At 40.4% G+C, this 16,501-nt stretch overlaps 1 protein-coding gene across 1 annotated transcript; it reads left to right on the top strand.

Annotated features, from left to right (window-relative positions):
- The first annotated feature begins 809 nt into the window (after positions 1-809).
- On the top strand, positions 810-10,907 carry LOC141786225 (acetylcholine receptor subunit delta-like). Its single transcript, XM_074664976.1, has 7 exons — positions 810-928; positions 1,158-1,226; positions 2,778-2,831; positions 9,033-9,089; positions 9,758-9,909; positions 10,648-10,692; positions 10,794-10,907. The coding sequence occupies exons 1-7, from the start codon at positions 892-894 to the stop codon at positions 10,905-10,907; spliced, it is 528 nt and encodes a 175-aa protein (XP_074521077.1). The 5' UTR covers positions 810-891.
- The last annotated feature ends 5,594 nt before the right edge of the window (positions 10,908-16,501 follow it).

Raw genomic sequence — 16,501 nt, forward strand, 5'->3', positions numbered from 1 at the left:
GTACTGTGTACTCTGTACTGTAGTTGGTCCTAAATCCAGATTGAAATTTCTCAAAGATAGTATGCCTCTTGAAAAAATCCTTCTGCCGAAAAAAAACGTTTTTTTTTTTCTATAATGTAGCTTAAAAATGGTAAGATAGACACTGGTCTGTAGTTACTCAGAACATTAGGATCCCACTTGTTCCTCTTTAGAAGAGGTCTGACGACTGGTGTTATAAGGGCAGTAGTAAAATCCCCCGTCTGTGGGGAACAGTTCACTATATACAAGAACTTACCTTCAAAGGATCCATAAAAAGTTTTAAAAAGTGATGTGGGAACTGGGTCTAAAAGGCAGGTTGTTGGTTTGACTCTGGAGAAAACTCTCCCAGGCATCTGAGCATCAACCAGGACCAAACTGTCCAGTGTTTCCTCAGGTAAAAACAAGTTTTCTAATGTATTAAAACTGTTTTTAATTGGATCAAATAAGGGAACTTCTAAAACCAGTTTGACCCCTGAAGTGGTCTACAAAGTCTTTACTAAGGGAGTCTGTGGAGTGATTTGATCTCTGTTAAAAACATGCTGGATTCAAAGATCAACAGCACTGAAGAGGAATGACACATGGCTGTGTGGAAGCTCCTGGGTGAAGCTCTTCCATTAAAAAGCTTTTTCTTGGTAAACTTTGGAGCCACCACAGAGGATGTGCAGAGTAAACTGCTTTGTTTGGAGGAGAAAATGGATTTACCCACAGTGTGCTAATGGTTGAGCTTGATGCCATTTAGAGGAAGAAAAAAAGCTTTTGTTGTAGGTGTGGCCTGCCCTCTTCCACAACAAGGCAGTGATGTGTAAAGTCAGAATCTTGCAGAGAGTCTGAGGGACAGGGATCCTGAGTGACTGGAGACGTTCCACAGTCAGGATGTTTGCAGGGTTCCTCTTTCTGCTCCTCCTCACAGGTAAGCTGGCTCTCTTCTCTTTGAAGCATGCTGCTGTGGAGCTCTACACTTTGATTCCAACTATTCACAAACATTCATGCAGAGTTGATTTCATTGAAGCAAAGTGTTGATGGTGTGTCAGTGAGCTGTGAGCTCTGTGAGCAGGAAAAGCATTGATTGTTGAAAAGAGGGGATGCATATGCAAAGATAGAATGTTTCAATCAGAAGCTGATCGTGCTTTCTGTGTCAGGTGGAAGCAGCTCCAACCACACACAGCCTCCTGATGCTGAAGGCCTCTACAACCAGAGCCACTTGGAGGGTGTGTAGAAAGGGATTTTGTTTCTCAGTGGGATGCTAACAGCTGTAGAATGCCCAACGTCACAATGCAGCTGTTTTTAAGACTTATTTAAAGTCACGCTGCATTTCTTCAAAGCTCCACATTTTCTGATTGGAGTTTCCTGTCTTCAAAGACTTCCATGTTTGGATTAAAGATGTATTTAAGGATGTCACCCTGGGTTGAACATTGAACATTGTGAAAAAACAAAATTACCCCTGGAGGGACAATAAAAGCTCTAAACTCTGAACTGAAATGAACGAGGAAGATTTGTCTTGGCTGCAATAGTATGGAGAGAATATTGTTTCTATGTTATTCATTTAAAAAGAATAGATTTGAAACCAAAAAAGAGATTTGAAACCAAAAAAGAGATTTGAAACCAAAAAAGATATTTGTAAGCAAAAGAGAATAAGTGAGAAATTTAAAAACAAAAGTAGAGATCAAAATACAACAGGTTGCAATTGAAAAACAAAAAACAAAAACAAAAACAAAAAACAAAACAGCCGCTGTAGGTTCAAACTGTCCAAACTGTTTGGACCTGAGTGAAAATGAACGCGAACCCTACCAGCCTAAAAATCAAACGATGGATCATTTTCACATGTGGGGAAAGCATTTTAGCTCACAGAAGCTTTGAGCTCTGTGCTAACAGCTAGCAGCCATGCTACAGCAGCTGGCTGAGCCTTGTGGAGCCAGGGCTCGGTTCTTGTTAACAGCTTGGTGCAGACCTCTCAGTCAGTTGGTGAAGCAGTGGTCTGATGAGCATGACGTCCGTGACATGTCCCGTTATGCGCGACTATGCTCAACAAAGTTGTGATGATAAAAAAACACCTAATCATGTGTTGATAGAGTGCGAAAAGTCAATTAAAAAATTAAAAACAATGTTAGCCTAGGGTGGGGAGAGCAGGCTTATAATACACTGGGGGAAACCCTGTACTGTTGTACTGTGTAGAAACAATCACACCGCGTGTACCGTGGAACAAAATGTTTTAATCACTCACTAACTTAGCTAACATTACTATACTCAGGCCGTGACTGGCAGAGACAGCCATGCTAATTAGCGTGCTTGCAGCAGTAGGGCATTATAATTCATAATATTGTCTTGTTGTTGTTGTTGTTGTTGAAAGTGTACGGCGGGTGTAGCCAGAGGCTATCAACTTAACTCCAGGCATTGTGTAAGAGGGAAGTGGTATGTCCTCTGTTTTTTTTTTTTTTTTCAATTGCAACCTGTTTTATTTGATCTCAACTTTTTTTTAATTTCTCACTTATTCTCTTTTGCTTACAAATCTCTTTTCTTTTTTTGCTTCAAATCTATTCTTTTTGATTGAATAATATAGGAACAAAATTCTCTCCATACAATAGGGTTTTGAATGTAACATCAGTCCAGTCCTTGGAGGAAAACAGTAAAAGCTGCTCCTGATCTGTGGACCATGCATGATGACAGTGTGCAGCAGATGATCTGATTAACTTTCACTGATTGAATACATAAACATGGAAATAATGACAGAATAAAAAACTTGTGCACTCTTTCTGTGTCAGGTGAAAGCAGCTCCAATCAAACTCAGTCTCCTGATGATCAGAACTCAAGGGGAGGTAAGGACCTTTGTTTGTTTGTTTGTTTGTCTGTTAAAGTGAATGATAAATGGAGGTTATTGTTGCCAGATTGGTGCAGACTATATTATAGGTCTACGTCGTCTTGTTTGTTTCATAGCTGCTTAGTTTGCTCTCATATCAAATTGCCTGTTTGACCAAACGTGGTTTCTGATTGGCTGGTAGCAGTTGGATAGTCTCACTGACACCACACACATAATGCAACAATAAATCACTCACTCATCTGAACCAGATCAAAAGAAAAGATCCACAGGAGTGGAAATGACTTTCAATGGCATAAGGATGGAAATACAACCTGAGGCATAGCGCGTTTCCCTGTAGACAGACAGACAGACAGTTTTTTTTTTTTTTTTGAACTCCACTTTATTTGCTGCTCATACACAAGTTACCCAACTAATTCAGTTCAACTCAAAATTATTATTTCAACAAACTTTCTGTCTAAATATTGAATAAATAAATAAATAAATAAATAAATAAATAAATAAATAAATAAATAAATAAATAAATAAATAATTAAATAAAAACATCATAGTTTTAGCACATTCCCAAACTTCAGGTCACCATCTGCCACATCACTCAAAATGCCCTTAAAGCACCACATGGTCCTGAAAGAGTCCAGGTCTTCTGACTGTCTATGAAAGCTGAGGTCAAGGTTGAACCTGGACCTGATGAGACCCTCACACAGTGACTGCAGAGATGTTCTCTATGGAGGACTAAAATTGCCAAAATGAAAGACATGAATACACCATTTATAAAATTATTAATTAACTAATTAACTAAATAATTGTGTCAATAATTATGTATAACTAAGGACAAATCAATGAAATAATTTATTTAATATATAATTATTTGATTAATTATAAAAGTGTTATGGGATACTTAAAGAAATATTAAATGTTTCATAATTTATTTAAAATCAATAATTTGTCCAATGTAAACCTAAATTGAATTATAAGTGATTACTCATTTAAATAATTATTGAATTATTCATATAAAAATTCCATGGTTACCGCTCAGCAGTACATCATGAATTCACTTTATCTGTCACTCTCACCCATCAACTCAGTGGGCAGGACTTATGCTGGTCGAGTCACAATCATGACTTTGGTCTGCAGGCTTGCCGGACTCGGTGGTCCCCTGTCAAAGAAACTAACAGAGCAGCTCTCACTGAAGGTCTGCTTGAGAGTGTTTGCTAACATAGAAGAAGTTCTCCATTGCTTCCCTCATACTGGGTGGCAAGACCAGAGCCCCCTTCCTCCTGCCTCCTCTTAATTCAATAAATAATTCAACAGTTAATTAAATGAGTAACTATTAATAATTAAATTTAGGTTTACATTAGACACATGAAAATTTTAAATAATTAATGACACTTTCAATAATTATTTAAATATTTCATAACACTTATATTTAATCAATCAATAATTATATATACTTGATTATTTATTAATTTATTTCCAATATTTACTAATAATTGACACAATTAATGATTTGATTAATTAGTTATTTATTTGATTAACGATTTATTTATATATTTCACTTTGGCACTTTTAGTCCTCCAGAGTTCTCGGCCCCCTTCACCTTCCTCCTCCGGCTTACATACACCCCCATCTTAGCTTGGCCCAGCACAAAGTTCAGCACTTGACTCTTCTCTTTGTTTTGGCGGGTGTGTTTAAAACCACAGATAAAAAGCTCTTGAGTAATAACCTCAGTCAAAGCAGTAAAAACACTTTTTTAACACCCTTGTAAAAATAGAAACAGAGCAGACAAACAGGTGCAGAATGGACAGTGATCATTAACAGCAGGATTTACCCCACAAAGGGCTCTAATTTTGTGGCGCAGCACAGGGGGCGCAAGCCTGGCGCACCCTGCGCAGTGCTAATTTTGTGTGGTGCACTGCCGTGCGCTGCCAGTTTGACAATTTGGTAGATGGTCTGCACAGAGATGGGTGTGACTGCATGCCAGGGGGAGTTGACGGCGCACCAGGGGGAGGTGTCAGCATATTTATGTTGGCGCAGTGACAATTTCGTGCCAAAAACAGTGCAGAAAGTGCGCTGAAAGCTCGCCAGCTCCAACCTGGTCTATTCTACAGCTGTAATTTGGTGACAGGCGCACATGTGCGCACATGTCAACAAAGCCTCAGAGGCAGGTTTCCAGAGTGTCAGGCACATTTTGATGCAGTAAACAATCACACCAATCACTATTTAATGTAACCATCTGAACCAGCATAAACATTTATATCTATATTAACTGTCCCTTCACATCTGATTTCAGATTAAAGCCGTTTGTCATAATGGAAATTTAACCTGACGGCAGCTGGAAGTTTGATGCACATCTTACAGTTAAACAATAAACAGCCTTAACATCTGATACTGAGTATATATCTGGCTTCTCTCATTTCATGTAATTCAAAGAAAAGAGGGAGAGAAAAGACGAAGAAAAAAGAGACAAAATAAATGTATGTCACTTTGGATTTACCCGTGATTTCCCATATTTCTCTGTTTTAGTTTTTATTTTTAACATGATCTAAAAAGATGGAGTACATTATTATAAGGAGGATGAGGCGGAGACACCGGGAGAGTATACAGTATATCACCAAAGATTCTGCTATTTGGCGATGACAAACCTGGAGTGCAGGTGGATCAAAAGTATTCTGAATGGATAAAGCCAGCTGTGTAACTGTCTCTTCATTTTGTACTCCTATTAATGACAAAGGAATAGATTACATCTGTCCCGGGAGCTGGCCCACACAGTGACGCGCTTCGTGTCCTCCGATGCGCCCCACTGTCCATTCTCCTGCTGCAGGGACAGCGGCTCTGACAGTCCCCGCTTCCGGGTCTTTCCAGCACACTTTCCGTGGTGCTGGGGATCAGTCAGACCAATCAGACGCTGCGCCTTGGCCGCAGCGCATTTAAAGGCATGGAGAGGCGCTCATTTGATTGGTGAAAACAGCGCTCGGCTGTGTTAAACCCACTCACAGCTTTTGTCCTCCCTCTCTGCCATTTGTGCGGAGGGAGGCGTGGACGTGCTCCTCTGCGCCTCTCTGCGCCTTCAGTGAGCCTCTCTTGGCACTGCAGGAAACTTGCAAAGTGCGCTGGTCACGCCCTGTCCGCACGGCGAAGGCCGGCGCAAGGCAGTTCCCCCTGCACTTGTGCCTGGTCTACGAAATTAGAGCCCATGGTCTGTTGATATTTAATTCTCTTTACTTTACATAAGCTTCTCCATCATCTAAACGTATCTCTTATAGAGTTACTGTATTGCTTAAATCAGGGATTCCTAACCTTTTTGACCAAGGGGCCCAACCTTTTGAGCACAGAGGGGCCCAGAGCCCAGAGCCCGGGGCCTATTACCATATTTACACCGAACTGGTAAACTTACTCCTGATTTCATTTGTATTTAATGACTATATTTAGTGTATTTCAAACTGTGTTTAATGACATGAAACCATGTGCTCATCACATAGATATTTATTAATCAAAAATAAAACAGCACATAATACTACATGCTGAAAAGGCTGGAACTGGTCTTGCTGCCATAGAACAGGCCTAAAGTCAGGCTTAGTTACACAAAAATCAATATTTCTCAAATTTACAAAAACAAAATAGCGGAGACTCATAAAAATGATGAAAGCGGTGATAAGAGGTGATAAAGTAGATACATTAAAACATTTAATTCTTAAATTAATAAACTGTCAATAAAATTGTAGTAAAGTGCAAACTAAAATACAGTTTTGAAACCTGCAAATTAATTTAAAAAAGTGCTTCAACAGCACATTTTTGAGTGGCAAGACAAGAAGGTAATCTTCAACCTTGTCCCAGCAATACCGTACAAATACCAGAAGCAGTGCTGCATTTGTGACGTCAGAGGACTCTTCTAGTTGCAATGAGAAAAACGGGGTAGTTTTGAGCCTTTCAAGAAAAGCTGATTCTGGATATCTGTGGCCATGTCCAAGATTCAGTGACTTACTGTGTGGTTTGAGAGTGGAATGGTCAGTGACTTTTTCACAGCAGCCTCTCCGATCATCTCACAGCACATATCCACAGCGGCTGGCAAAACCTACTCCTCTGCAATGGTGAATGCTTTTTTACTCCATGCCACCCATCTGGCTACGAGGTAGCTTGCTTTCAAAGCAAATTTCGAGTTGCCAGTCAGTGACACAAATGACCTTTTCTGCATCTGTAGCCCATTTTCCTTTCTCATGAAAAATTCCACCGGCTTTCCCACGAGCGTTGGATGTTTGGTTTTCTAGATGGCGTCTCAGTTGTGACGGCTTCAGTGCTCCGTTTGATAGTGTTAGCCCACACTCAACACATTGAGCCCTAGGCTCTGCCTCGTTGCCTCCGTCACGAAGCTGTACTTGATAAAGTCAGGATTGTACTTGCGCAGAAATGTAGCCTTCTGGTGGGGGTATGTATCCATTTCAGGAACAACAGTGATTTGTCTGTTCCATTATCCTGTTTATAAAACACGTTACCATGAAGAAAACCTGCACTCTGTTTATTCTGTGTGCTGTTAAGAAGCTAATATGGATCTCTTTTCTGGTATAATGCGTAATTGTTAGATTATTTATGAATTATTTAGCCTTTATCTAGAGCCCATGTAATCGTGAACTCTGAAGCTTATTAATATAACCCACCTTATTGTGTCTCAGGAAGATATTATTTATCAGTCAGTTTTCTGTATTAATCCTCTGTTATATTGATTTGATGATGGTTGTGTGCAGTGTTTTGTGCTTTAAACTCACAGCGAACACTTTTTAATCCCAGCTCCATGATCTGTTTCTGAACGATCCTCAGTGAGTCTTCAGCTAGTTTTTTCACTCATTAAATTCTGTTGTGTTTGTAAAGTTTCATGTAGAGCAGTCTGAGCCGCTGCAGCGTCCAACCAGAGTAATATTCAATATGGGGGCGTGTCTGTCATTGAAAAGACTTCCACAAGGCCTGCTCTCGTGTTTCCTCGACCATAGCTCCTCCAATCAGTCTCCTCCATTCTCTCTTCTCTGAGCACAATTATCGCTTTAGGGCAGTCTTCAAAATGGCGATTTAGAAAGTATTTCCTGTGCCACAGAGGAGAGAGGAGAGAGGATGAAGTTATCGCTTTGAGACACACCCATTGCCTCACCCTCAGAGAAAGTGAGAGGTTGCTCAGAGTTCCTTTTTTGTAGTGTTTCCTAGTGCCTTCTCAGGCAGTTTCTAAATTGTAGACTCTGGGTCTTGTTTCTATCCCAGCTCTTTCCGTCAAGCAAACCTTGCCATCTTTAGTATTTCTTTTTTTTATCTGGAGGGTTTCTTGCTTAGTTTTTGTTCATCTGCTTGGCAGTGGTGGTTTTATTCCTCATCTTTCTGACCTGTGTTTTTGTTGTCCTAGTCAGCTTAATCAGCTTTTTTCCCTCCACCCCGTTAGTAACTTGTGATCTTAGGGCTCACTTCTCTGTCTATTCTTCATTAAAGCTGCGGTTTTCTAAATCAACTCTCCGCTTAAGGTTTTTTTGAGAGTGCCATTTTCTAAATATAATCGGACAGTTTTCTTCTGTTGATGTTCTGCACAACCAATGACACCACAGTTGATGGTGATTGACAGACTCACAAATATGACGCCTAATATTGCAATCACCCCCTGGTGGCTTGCTGCAGTACAGGTTATATGAGCCTGTTAACTGTCAAATGGTAAAAATAACATAAATGTGGAATGGAAATGAATGTATCAAATAATATTGTATCAATTAAGAATTTACTGAAGATATAATTAAAATTGTATTTATTTCACAAGAGCATCTGGCCCTCACAAGAGTCTGCTGAAAAAAAAAAAAAGGCCCTTGGACAAATGTAGTCGGTGACCCCTGGTCTACTGTAATGCTCTGTACGTTGGTGTTAATCAGGCTTTCCTGGCGCTTACAGTTAGTCTAAAATACAGCTGCTTGTCTTGCAGCAGGATCATGAAAGCATGAACACATCATCCCTCCATTAGCTTCCTGTTTATTTTGGAATTCACTTTAAAATGTTATTGTTTGTGTTTAAATCTTTACATGGATCAGCACCTCAGTACCTGACCTTTTAAATATTTACACTCCACTGCGGTCCCTGAGGTCTGCTGATCACCTTCACCTTGTGGTCCCAAAAACCTGCTTGAATACATAAACGTGGAAATAATGACAACATGAAAACCTGTGAACTCTTTCTCTGTTAGGTGGAAGCAGCTCCAATCATACTCAGCCTCCTGATGATCAGTACGACTCTGAGGAAGGTAAGATCCTTTATTTGTTAAAGTGATTCATAAATGAAGGTTATGGTGATTCATAAATGAAGGTTATTTAGGTTATTTAAATTTTATTGTGTAAAATGCAGACTGTATTATTGTTTTATGTAATCTTTTTCACATTCTTCAAGTTTTGATTAATTCTCATGACATTTAGCTCGTTTGACCAAACACTGGAGCTGAATGAAGGAAAACTTAATGTTCAGTCATTTTCTTTGAATTAAAGCCACAAGCTGCTCTTCTTTTCAATCTTCCTCTTGACTCTGGGTACAGCTATGTTCACACACTCTGCCATGCTGAGCTGGAAAAGAAGTCACTGTATGCTTTGTGACTCTTCTCAGTCATTAGTTACTGCAGATATATTTATGAATAATGTAGTTTGTATCAAAGTCAGTGGCCTCCTCCAGCTCTGCATGCAGACCCTGTCCCAAGCAGAGCTGACACACAGACGGACCTGTTTCTCAGGCTCAGATCGATCTGAAGCAGAGATGGCTGAGTTTATAGTGTTCAGGGTAAAACCAGTTCACAGAACTATTTTATTTAAACCAGTAACAGGAACATGAAGTGACTGGTCTCCAGTTTACAGTTAGACTTAATGACTGCTTCTTTTACAGGGAAATTACTGTTTTAATGAAAATGTCTTGTCTTCTCTGTAGGTGATTTGCCTGATCATTGTGCTGATGCTGACGTAATAAAACACTTAAACTTATCGGACAAAGTCAAGTTTTACCAGGCCAGACCAACTAAACATAACAGGAGGTCCACAAATGTAACGCTGTTTATATACCTCTACAGCATTTTAGACGTGGTAAGTGTTTTTAATCTTCAATTAATTTTTTTTTGTCTTCTGCCAAAGCCATATCACTGCTTTATGGATTTATGTCTGTGGGAGTAGATCTCAAACTCACTCTGTGTTTAGTCGGACCATGGACCAATGAGCAAGTCCAGTTTCTAGACCTCAAGTTATCCACTAATTTCAACACAGCAGTCATTCTTTCTCATCAGTCAGTTTGTCTTTCCTTTCTTTTGTCTCTAACATAAATTACTTGTGAATTATTTTAGAAGAATTCCTAGCCCTAACTTTCTTAAGTTCACAAAAGTTTTCAAGGATCTCTATTACAGAGTAAAGTCTGTTTTATTGATACAGTGATTTCCTCTGCAGAGTTATGTCTGTTTCCATGAATGCAGTGATCTCCTCAACAGAGTCATGTCTGTTTTTAATGCAGAGCTGCCTGAGGTCCATCTGGTCATAGTTTTGGTTCTTGTCCCTGTTGTTCAGAGGTTTCTCCAGATTCTCTGATCCTCTCATGTTATCATGTTGTGCAGATAAAATCCTCTCTCTCCTCTGGAAGCTCATTTTTTAGACTCACCTGTTGATAATGACTCATAGTTTCTCCTGCTTCTTCTTTGACATGACTCAGCTTTTTCAGAATTTTGTTGTTGCTAATGTTTTTTTTTTAAAGCTGTTGCTGGCATTTATGATAATTAAATGTAGGTTTATCTGACCTTTGAGGCTTGATCAGGACTTTCTTGTTTCTCCTCGTAGAAAGAAAAGGAACAGGAATTAGTTGCTTACTTTTGGATGGTGATGGTGAGTTCACTCTAAAGACTTTTTGTTTGACTTAAAAACCACCTCTCTAATAAAAGACCATATGACTCAACTAACTGAACTTTACATCTTTTTCTTTTAAGTGGTGGAGAAATAAATTTATCAACTGGAAACCGAGGGATTTCTGTGGGACTTCTGAGGTCACTGTTCCTGCTGAGCTGTTGTGGAAGCCAGATTTAACCATTGAAGAGGTGTAAGTTTGTCTTTATGTCCTCCACAGCAGAAAAAGCTCTGTGCACAAGGCTTTCTGACCAAACTCTTTCAGTTTTTGTTATAAACCTTTGTTTTCCTTGAACACATTCACTGTGTTGGTATGTATGTATGTATCATCAGACAGTTCCTCATGCTCCTCATTGACCCCAATACCCTGACCCCTCTGAGCCTCTTCAGATCAGAGAGTGGTGCTGACTGTCCCCCTAGAGTTCAGGTGTCTCTGGAACATCATTTTCTGAGGGTGCTTTTCAACCAGAAGGACCAAAACCATTAATGCCCCCTTGTTGTCTACATTTCCTCTGCAGCTTTAGTCTCATGAAGATTAAATAAACCAAAGCAGTGCTGAGAAGCAATAAAAGGAACTGCACTGCACCCCCAAACCAGCAGAGGGCAGTAAGAAAGAGACAAAGGCCATACAACAAAGATGACACAATGGGTGCGTCTCTATGGGCCTTTTTTGAACTGCCCCCTACACACTCCCTCTCCATGACGGAGTGCACTCCGTCACAGAGTCACACTCGCAGTTGAATGAAGTTCTCTTCATCAGGGTATGACCAGACACACCCTTAAATACACATAGGGTCTCAATAGACCTTTGGGCCTGGAAGCGCCCCTTCTTTGATGGGTCGACACTAAACAAAATTTAGAGGTTCGAGGAAAAGCCAGAGACGTGCATTTGATTCACGAATTGAGTTTTTTATTAGCAGTTTATGTTCATGTACTTCTAAAGTTTAAAATGCCTGAAAGAAAGGAAAACACAGGTAGTTGGAACAATAATTTATTTCCACAAGGTTGATAAAAAATAAGTAAAAACGCTAGCTTTTTAAAAAGAAAGAGGCTAGGAGTGTTAATTAAATTACAAAACCTGGACAGGGTACCTACTGTGGGGAGGTCCTATGTGCACCCACAAGATTACCCAGTGAACGCCTCGTGAACTGACACGCTGAGACTGATCACTACAAACAGGCCCTATAAACACTTACTGGAATCAGGCTCCGTAATACTCACTTCAAATTCACTGTAGGGACCCACTGCAATTAGGCACTGCAATACTCACTACAAACCTACACTGTGAAATATCCACTGCATCCAGGTGACCACCACCAGACCTACCACACTGCACACCACTAGGTGGACTTGTGGCTTGTGCCTCTGTTAGGGAAAAGAATAAAACCAGGAAAATATCAGTTGGTCCAGTATTACAAAAAGGTAGCATATGCTACACTGTTCAGTTGTGGACAGAAAACAAGTGTTCCAACAGAAGCAAGTCAAAAATACACAAGAGACACAAAAATGCTTTACCCTGAGAACTAGAATCCTGATAGGGATTGGCCTAAAAGCAAATATTTAAATCTTGTACAGTAGTGCAACAAGCAAATAAAAAGTCCAAACAGACTGGCTTAGGCCCAAAGCTAAGCCTGGCTAAATTGAGCCAAGCAGAAGAAAGCAGAGTACTGCAACACAAAGACGACAAAGGCAAAACAGCAGTCTGGCAATTAAATCTGAAATTAAAGAAACATAAGTGAAAATCATAATCAAAACAGCTAAAATACCTCAGAGGGTGATAACCCTCCTACTTTACCATTCCCAGCTATATTACCTGGCTTGATCTGGGCCCTGATTAAGAGAAACCAACAAGATGGCTACTCTGGCTCAACAGGAAGGGGGGAGGCAATTGTAGAACTCCTAGAGAATGAATGGCATTATTAGTGTTCAGCCTATAACGACAACCAGGAAATCCTCATTTAAAGCCTACCTTACAGTACATAAGCCTACCAGGCACTTTACAGTTGAAGTTCATCCGTTAACAGCTTCCCAGCATCTAAATTTACAACAATACATTGGGTTTCAGACTGGAATCTTGTTATTTTGAGAGTTTCTCCCAAGCTTTCCCTTACCTGCACACAACAAGCAGTCCTGCCACACTGCTACCAGGATTCAGACAAAGGGAGGCACTGATTGCTCCCACCTGGCCTTATAAAGACAGGAAACTTTACCTGGCCCTACCTACAGAGGGGAGTGTTAAACCTTTTGGTTTCAGGCCTCACAAGGGTGTAGGGTATAAATACAGCTTTGGGACAGAAACTTCCCTCTCTCAGGTGGAAACAGATATAAAAAGGAAAAAAAACATAGAAAAGACAAAAGAAACTTACTCCCACGCTTCTTTGGCTGCATTTCTTTTTTATTGAAGAGGTTTTCATGTTTCACTCTCGCTTGAATGATTTTTTTTTTTTGACAGTCCCTGTAAATACAAAACACTCAAATAAACATGAGGTGTCAAAATGTAAGGCAGGCCTTAATCAATGACATGTACATCTAAAGTTGTGAACATCTGCATGAAAATCATCAAATATTTGTGTTAGTTTAACAGTGTTTGTGCAGTCGACGTCCATGCAGACTTGCTTTTGGAGGGTTTTGTAACCCACTACCCCTCCCTGCGGATCGATTTTGGATGGCCCTTAATGTGGCGGACCCTCTGCAAGGATGCACAAATGAAGAGGTAGTGGGTAGGGAGAGTGTGTAGGCGACGGTTTGAAAAAGACCCAAAGCGATAACTTCACATTTCCTCCGTCCTATCTCCTTGACGGCTCCTGAAGTGGTTTAACAGAGAGAGAAAGTTTTCTTTGAAAAGGCACTTGTGCTTTTTTGTAACTGTAATCCCAAGGTAAGTAAATTTGTTTTCCACAATCTTAAAAGGGAAGTTGAAGTAGTCTGACACTGGGACAACCTCACCGACAGGAAAGACTTCTGATTTATTTAAATTTAATTTGTATCCTGAGAACTGGCTAAACTCCTGCAGTAAAGACAACATTGCGGGTATGGAAGTACCTGGATATGAAATAAAACTCAACGTGTCGTCTGCATAAAGGGCCACCTTATGTTCCACTCCATTCCTCCTTATTCCAGAAATATCCTTGCTACTGCGGATTGCTATTGCCAATGGCTCTATGGCCAGGTCAAATAAGAGGGGACTTAGGGGACATCCTTGACGGGTTCCCCTGTGGAGATTAAAGGGCTGTGACAACTGGGAGTTAGTAAGGACTGAAGCAATGGGACTTAAATATAATATCTTCATCCAGGATATGAAGTTTGGACCAAAGCCAAATTTTTTTAAAGTTGCAAGCAGATATACCCACTCTATCCAGTCAAACGTTTTTTCAGCGTCTAGAGAGAGGATACACTCAGGAGCACAGGGGGGAGGATTGGGATATTGAATAACCGCCGTAAGTTAAAGTAGGAGTGTCGGTTTTTAACAAAGCCTGTTTGGTCTTCAGATATGATCGATGGTAAGAGATTCTCTAATCTTCGGGCCAGAACCTTGGCCAAAATTTTAACATCAACATTAAGTAGAGAAATCGGTCTGTATGAAGAACACTCTGTTAGATTCCTTATCTTTTTTTGCAATGAGAGTGATACATGCTTCATAAAATGAAGTTGGAAGTTTACCCTGCATGAATGAGTCGGACAGCACTATGCTAAGTTATGGTGTAATTAGGAATAAAGGAATTAGGAAAATACCCTAAAAAATTCCACAGGGAACCCGTCGGGTCCCGGGGATTTTCCAAAATGCAATGACGAAATAGCATCAATCTCTTCTTTTGTTATGGGTTCATCTAGCCTCATCTTACTGTTAGAGGAAAGCGTGGGAATATTGAGTTGGTCTAAAAAAATATCCATTATTTTAGTCTTGCTTGGGAATTCAGAGGTGTACAGTTGGAAATAATAATTCCTTAATGTATCTTTAATCTTAGCATGATCTGAGGTGATGTTGCCATCTTCCATTTTAATATTTGTAATATGACCCTTTGCTTTAAATCCTCTGAGTTGATTAGCTAATAATCTCCCCGATTTATCACTATGGACGTAAAACAGTACCCCGTTTTTAACTCGCTGTAACTTGCTAATTTTTAACAGTACGGGATTAAAATACTTATATATGTGTTCATCAAAGCCTTGTGCTATTCAATGCATTGTCAGATTTTTCAGAGCCATCAAGGTTTTTGCGCTATAACTGCAGTTTAAAATCTTGCAAAATCTGCCTCTCATACGGTCAGGACCTAGCTGCAAAAACAAGGATAATTTACACACACACACACACACACACACACACACACACACACACACACACACACACACACACACACACACACACACAAAGGAGAAGGATCAAATTTCACTGCACATGTGCAGCGGGGACTTGGAGTGGGGATGGGGCTTAGCAGCCAATCAGAAGCACTCTCTCTCTATCACAGCACATTTTCGGTGTGCATGAAGTTGATAAGTGGCCATTATTCCAGTGCTGCATTTGTTGGAATTTCCAAGTTCCGAGTGGGAACACCCAACTGGAATGCCCCCCCACCAAGGTCAGAATTTCCAACGTGGAAGCGGGAGCACCCACACCATCCCTGAGTTCTAAATTGGATATTCTGAGGTTCCAGGGTAAATAGTAGCTAAGCTCCTGTTAGATTCTCTTAATTTTAGAATTTCTGACTAGTGTTTGTTGCAATAAGTCAGCCATGTATATAGTATTATTTAATGTTGATATACAGAAATACTACTGTTATGGCAAGTTTTTCTGACTTGCCAACTGGAATGCTAAATTCGGAGGTGATGCCATTCCCACTCCAGACTTTCCAGTTCTGAATACAAATGCAGCATAAGTAGAGTACGTGGAGCAGAGAGTGGGGGGTGGGGCTGAGCTGCCAATTTGAAGCACTCACTCCCACTTCACAGCCCATTTGAAGCATGCATGAGAACTGGGAGTTGATGATGGCTAATTAAATATTCAAGAGGAAGACACGTAGTTGGAGCTAGTAAGTGCTTAAAGAGTTTTGTACAGAAATATGTGGCTCCACTCTTGCTCTTGTGAGACGTGATTCAGGACCAGTGTTTGTGTTTTTGACTGTTTTGCTGGTAAATGCTGGTTGTGGTAGGAGTAGGTTGTGAAGCTTGGTCAGCCACAACAGTCTTGGATAAACTCTGGACCTAACTTCACATTTATTTACATCAGTGGTTTTCAAACTGTGAGGCGCGCCTCCCCTGGGGGCTGCTAAAGAGGTCCAGGGGAGGCCCAAGTAGAGAAACTACATGTCTGAATTAGCACTGAGTGCAAAAATTATGGAAACAAATGCACTGTAGTTTCATCATTATTTTCCCTGATGCTGTCTGCATGCTCGTCTCTGTGTGTGCGTACACACGTGTTTGTTTATCCTTTGTGTGCATCGGGATGGAACTTTGCCATGCGCTTTGTAGAGAGCGGAGGAGAGTTGTGAACGCGCAACCATGCAGGCAGCTACAGGACAACTGCTCTGCTCTGCAACCAAACAGGACACTCACGTATCCCTCAGGGGCATGTGTCCACAAACACACGTATGTTAACATATGAACTCAGCTAAACGATGTATGGCGAAATGTACTTCTTAAGAGACCTCTGGAAATGTTGCCGTTGAGCCTTTTAGCAGGTCTCATATATCAATTTTGGGGTCTCAGACCCCTACGTATTTTGCACAGTGATAACGACGGATATTTGAAGTTGGGTTTTTCTTTCACCAGATTCTCCAAGGCCACAGTGTGTACC

The sequence above is a fragment of the Halichoeres trimaculatus genome, unplaced genomic scaffold (genome assembly GCF_033239565.1).
Source record: "Halichoeres trimaculatus isolate MK-OKI-2021-1 unplaced genomic scaffold, fHalTri1.1 fHalTri1_scaffold_24, whole genome shotgun sequence".
Taxonomy (NCBI): Eukaryota; Metazoa; Chordata; class Actinopteri; order Labriformes; family Labridae; genus Halichoeres; species Halichoeres trimaculatus.

Bases quoted from the DNA above. Each gene is read 5' to 3' on its own strand.
- LOC141786225 (XM_074664976.1), top strand. From the start codon at position 892: ATGTTTGCAGGGTTCCTCTTTCTGCTCCTCCTCACAG. The intron at 929-1,157 runs GTAAGCTGGCTC...TTTCTGTGTCAG, and splicing joins CTTTCTGCTCCTCCTCACAG to GTGGAAGCAGCTCCAACCAC. The intron at 10,693-10,793 runs GTGAGTTCACTC...TTTTCTTTTAAG, and splicing joins CTTACTTTTGGATGGTGATG to TGGTGGAGAAATAAATTTAT.